Source organism: Palaemon carinicauda, chromosome 45, assembly GCF_036898095.1.
Source record: "Palaemon carinicauda isolate YSFRI2023 chromosome 45, ASM3689809v2, whole genome shotgun sequence".
Taxonomy (NCBI): Eukaryota; Metazoa; Arthropoda; class Malacostraca; order Decapoda; family Palaemonidae; genus Palaemon; species Palaemon carinicauda.
This window is the reverse complement of record NC_090769.1, coordinates 19,389,607-19,394,606: the sequence shown is the minus strand read 5'-3', so window position 1 is coordinate 19,394,606 and position 5,000 is coordinate 19,389,607. Positions and strand designations below refer to the sequence as shown.

Sequence of the window (5,000 nt, the reverse complement as noted above, 5' to 3'; positions counted from 1 at the left end):
GGCCCAGGTAAAAGTGTAATTTCCACCCCCCCCCCCCACAAAAAAAATCCTTACAAAGCAGTTTTTTTCAATAATCAAAGATGAGGGATTTTCTAAATCAATTCCAGATTTTATTTTAGAAAAAAAAAGAAAAAAGAAACGCCCAATCAAAGTGGTGTACGATACTTGAATGCCCCCCTATGTCCTGCCAGATGTATAATAACCTTTCCTCTTGATGTCACTCATTCTTACAGTAGCATGATTTGACCATTGTGAAATAAAGATTTATTTGTTTAAATATTTTTTAAAATTTATCTTGCATCTATTGTTTCATACCTTCATTCATTTTTTCAATGTCAACTATTACTCTAGGAGCTCAGCTTAACTACACACTACTATGCTTTAACATGAGGTAAAGCCTTTATAAGCTTCCATATTCAAAATTAAATGAGCTAACACCTTTATAAGCTTTCTTATTCAAAATTAAATGAACTAAAGCCTTGTTAAGCTTTCTTATTTATAAACTATCTTTAATGGTTTTCTCAAGTAAAAAAATACCATGTTACAAGAAATCCTGGAAAATATATCAACACATTTATATCATAAATTACATTCTCTTCCCACAGCTCCAACATTAATTTATGCTGGTTAAATAAAGTCTGCTTCCAATGTAGGAGATGAATGTATGTCACGTGATTAGCACCGTATAATATAAAAATTAATTGTAGTAAAATATAGAGTATATTTAATATACTATTTTGCTTCTCGAGATGAGTTTATTGTTTAGGATTATGACGATGTATTATTATTGTTGGCTATAACAAAATGATTGATATACTTGAATATAGAACTTTTGATATTGACATAAACTCTTGTTTATAACAATTTTTCTGTTTATACATTTATATTCTATACACATTATATATTTATACAGTATATATATATATATATATATATATATATATATATATATATATATATATATATATATATATATATAATATTATATATATGCACATATACAAACATATATGCACACATACATACATATTTATATATATATATATATATATATATATATATATATATACACACACTTATATATATATATATATATATATATACATATATATATACATAAATATATATATATATATATATATATATATATATATATATATATATATATATATATATATATGATTGTGTGTGTGTATGTGTGGGAATAGTCTTTTGCAGTATTTCTTGGATTCGTTATATTAATTATACTTGTATTTAAAAAAAAAAAAATTAGAATCCAAGCTAATGGCATTGGTTTTTAAAATGATTATTGCAGAATTTGGATTATGATAGATATAACGAAATTTCGTGATTAACTCACGTAAGATGATCGAGCTAAATCCAATTTGATATAGGGTTTTGTATTTAGATGCGATAAGAAACATTATCTTTGTATGTTTTTCTTTTGCGAGAATGAAAAAAAAAAGTTTTATTCGTGACCTGTTGAAATTATGATAAATGTCTAACCACCTGTTGGCAATAGTATGAGAGGATGCCAGATTCGAAAGGTATGTAACTTCTCTCACTTGCATTATGTCTTCTTATTCCCCTTTGACCCATTGCTTTATGTCTTCTTATTCCCCTTTGACCCATTGCTTTATGTCTTCTTATTCCCCTTTGACCCATTGCTTTATGTCTTCTTATTCCCCTTTGACCATTGCTTTATGTCTTCTTATTCCCCTTTGACCCATTGCTTTATGTCTTCTTATTCCCCTTTGACCCATTGCTTTATGTCTTCTTATTCCCCTTTGACCCATTGCTTTATGTCTTCTTATTCCTTTGACTTATTGCTTTATGTCTTCTTATTCCCCTTTGACCCATTGCTTTATGTCTTCTTATTCCCCTTTGACCCATTGCTTTATGTCTTCTTATTCCCTTTGACCCATTGCTTTATGTCTTCTTATTCACAATACTTTTTGCCCCTTAATCCCAGTAACTCATGATCCTTATGCCTTTACTTTTAGTCTTTATTTCTATCGTATTACGCCACCTTACTCCCATTGTCTTATGCCCCTTATTTCCATCTTATATCCTTTAACCTATGCCCGTATTATTCCTCTTATCTTATGCCCCTTAATTCCCTATGTCGAATGCCCCTTTATCCTCTTACTATTGGCCCCTCATTAATCCCCTTAAGCCCCCTAATGCCCAATGTCATATGCCCCCTAATCCCTTACTATTGTCCTCTTCATATGTCCATAAATGCATAATGTCGTATGCCCCCTTATTTTATGCCTCTTAATTCCCAATGTCGAATACCCCTTTATCCCCTTACTATTGGCCCCTCATTATTCCCCTTACCCTATACCCCTTAATTCCTAATGTCATATGCCCCCTTATCCCTTACTATTGGCCTTTTCCTATGACCCTTAATGCCCACTGCGGCATGCTCCCCTATCCCCATAATATTGGCCCCTCATTATTCTATCTTATGCCCCTTAATTCCCAATGTTATAGGCCCCCTTATCCCTTACTATTGTCCTCTTCTTATGACCCTTAATGCCTATTGCGGTACGTCCCCTTATCCCCAATGTCATAGGCTCCCTAATCCCCAGAATATTGACCTCCCATTCACTTATGCCCCTTAATTCCCAATTTCGTACGCCCCCTTATCACCATAGTATCAGCCTCTCATTATTCTATCTTAAATGCCCCTTAATTCCCAGTGTCGTAGGTCCCTTTATCCCCATAATATTGGCCCCTCATTCTATCTTGTACCCCTTAATTCCCAATGTCGTATGCCCCAAATCCCTACTGTCGCATGCCCCCTTATCCCTTACAATTGGACTCTCATTATTCCCCTCATCTTCTGCCCCTTAATTCCCCATGTCGTATGCCCCTCATTCCTTTGACCCAAGATGCTGACCCAGGGGTTCGTTGTCCCCACAGAGGTCAAGGGCGCGATTTCGGTGGTGTGGGCGACATGGTGTGCGAAAACAGACGCCTTCGCTCTCTGCTGGTGAGCAGAAGAGGGGGATTCCTGGAGGACCCCTTCTTCAGGGATGCCTGGGGAGACTACAACAACGCCGTCAGGAGAATCGTCGATAGGTATTGCTACAGGTTTTTTTTTTTTTTTTTTTTTTTTTTTTGAATAACCAATAACTTTTTTTTTCACCTCTCCTTCGGTATTTGCGATGGTAGCTCATTTCATTGGTGGTGTATTTAATACAGTACTGTATATAATTAGTTGTATAGTTGTATTCTCTATAGTTTTTTGTTTTTTTGAATAACCAATAACTTTTTTTTCACCTCTCCTTCGGTATTTGCGATGGTAGCACATTTCATTGGTGTTGTATTTAATACAGTACTGTACATTAATATTAGTTGTATAGTTGTATTCTCTATAGTTTTTTTTTTCTTTTTTTTTTTGATAACCAATAACTTTATCTTCACATTTCCTTCGGTATATGTTTTGGAAACACACGTCATTGGTGTTGTATTTAATACAGTACTGTATATTAATATTAGTTGTATAGTTGTATGCTCTATAGTTTGTTTTTTTCGCCTGTAGCGGTAATTTCATAGTGGGTAACTGTAATTAGATGGATCTGTAGACATTTTAGACATGTTTTATATCGCAATTCCTTTCCTGAAATTTTCGTTTGTATTTTCAAAAAAAAAAAAATAGAATGTTCTTCTAGTGACTTTAGAATGTTCTTCTAGTAACTGATAATGTTCTTCTAGTATCTATGACCGACACTCTCTAGTGTTTCTTAACTAGTATTTCCCACATCTTTTGGATAAACTTTAGAATGTTCTTCTAGTGAATTTAGAATGTTCTTCAAGTAACTTATAATGTTCTTCTAGTACCTATGATCGACACTCTCTTGTGTTTCTTAACTAGTATTCCCCCCACATCTTTCGGACAGACTTTAGAATGTTCTTCTAGTAACTTATGATGTTCTTCTAGTATCTTATAATGTTCTAGTATCTATATAAACACACTCTAGTGTTTCTTATAATATTTCCCCCATGTATTTTGGCTAGATGGCATTTGTGAATTAGATAGTTCTTGTGTGAAGGATCTGATAATAAACAATGCTTGGAGGATCTTGTGATGCATGTTCACTTTACGTCACTTGGTTTATCATCAAAGTTATTCAAAGAAAGATAGAAAAAACTGAAATCTAACCATATTCGGAGAATATCAAAGATACTGACGGATGATTTTACTTATTATTATTATTATTATTATTATTATTATTGTTATTATTGTTATTATTATTAAGCTACAACCCTAAATGGAAAAGCAGGATGCTATAATCCCAGGGGCTCCAATAGGGATAATAGCCCAGTGAGGAAAGGAAAAAATAAAAATAAAATATTTTAGGAGGAGTAACAACATTAAAATAAATATCTCCTATATAAACTATAAAAACTCTAAACTAGAGGAAGAGAAATAGTATAAAATAGTGTGCGAGTGTATCTCAAGCAAGAGAATGACTTCTAATAGAGGAAAAATACCCACACGAAAATTCCTAGAACGTAAGATAATGAAAGTTATACGATAAGAAGAATATTCGTAAACGAAATGGAAACAAGGATAAACATTGGGAAGTCAATAATTGAACGGAGTTCGTTAGCCATTATGCTGTTAACGAAAGATTAACTTTCTTTTGATTATTTTTATTTCAGAGATGATTAACGCTATATCATTGATGGACCTTTTTTTTATAAGCAACTTAATGAAATATAGGATTAATTATGTTATATTTTGATGTATTTATCAATTGTATACCGACGCATCTCTGGGCTACTTTCCCTATTGGAATCCTTGGGGTTATTGTTTTGTTATAGTTTTTATAGTTTATATACGAAATACTCATTTAAATGTTGTTAATTTTCTAAAAAGTATTTAATTTTTCCTTGTTTTCTTTCCTCACTGGGCTATTTTCCCTGTTGGGGCCCCTTGGGCTTATAGCAACCTGCTTTTCCAACTAGGGTTGCAGCTTAGCAAGTAA

At 32.8% G+C, this 5,000-nt stretch overlaps 1 protein-coding gene and 1 long non-coding RNA gene across 2 annotated transcripts in view; one reads left to right on the top strand and one right to left on the bottom strand.

Moving 5' to 3' along the window:
* The window catches only part of LOC137634909 (uncharacterized), a 178,723-nt gene that overhangs the window by 59,437 nt on the left and 114,286 nt on the right, over positions 1-5,000 (bottom strand). The gene's annotated exons all lie outside the window — the stretch shown is intronic.
* The window catches only part of LOC137634908 (serine/arginine repetitive matrix protein 2-like), a 121,506-nt gene that overhangs the window by 34,477 nt on the left and 82,029 nt on the right, over positions 1-5,000 (top strand). The window contains 1 exon segment of the mRNA XM_068367455.1: positions 2,929-3,087. Within this exon segment, the coding sequence (XP_068223556.1) occupies positions 2,929-3,087 (159 nt within the window).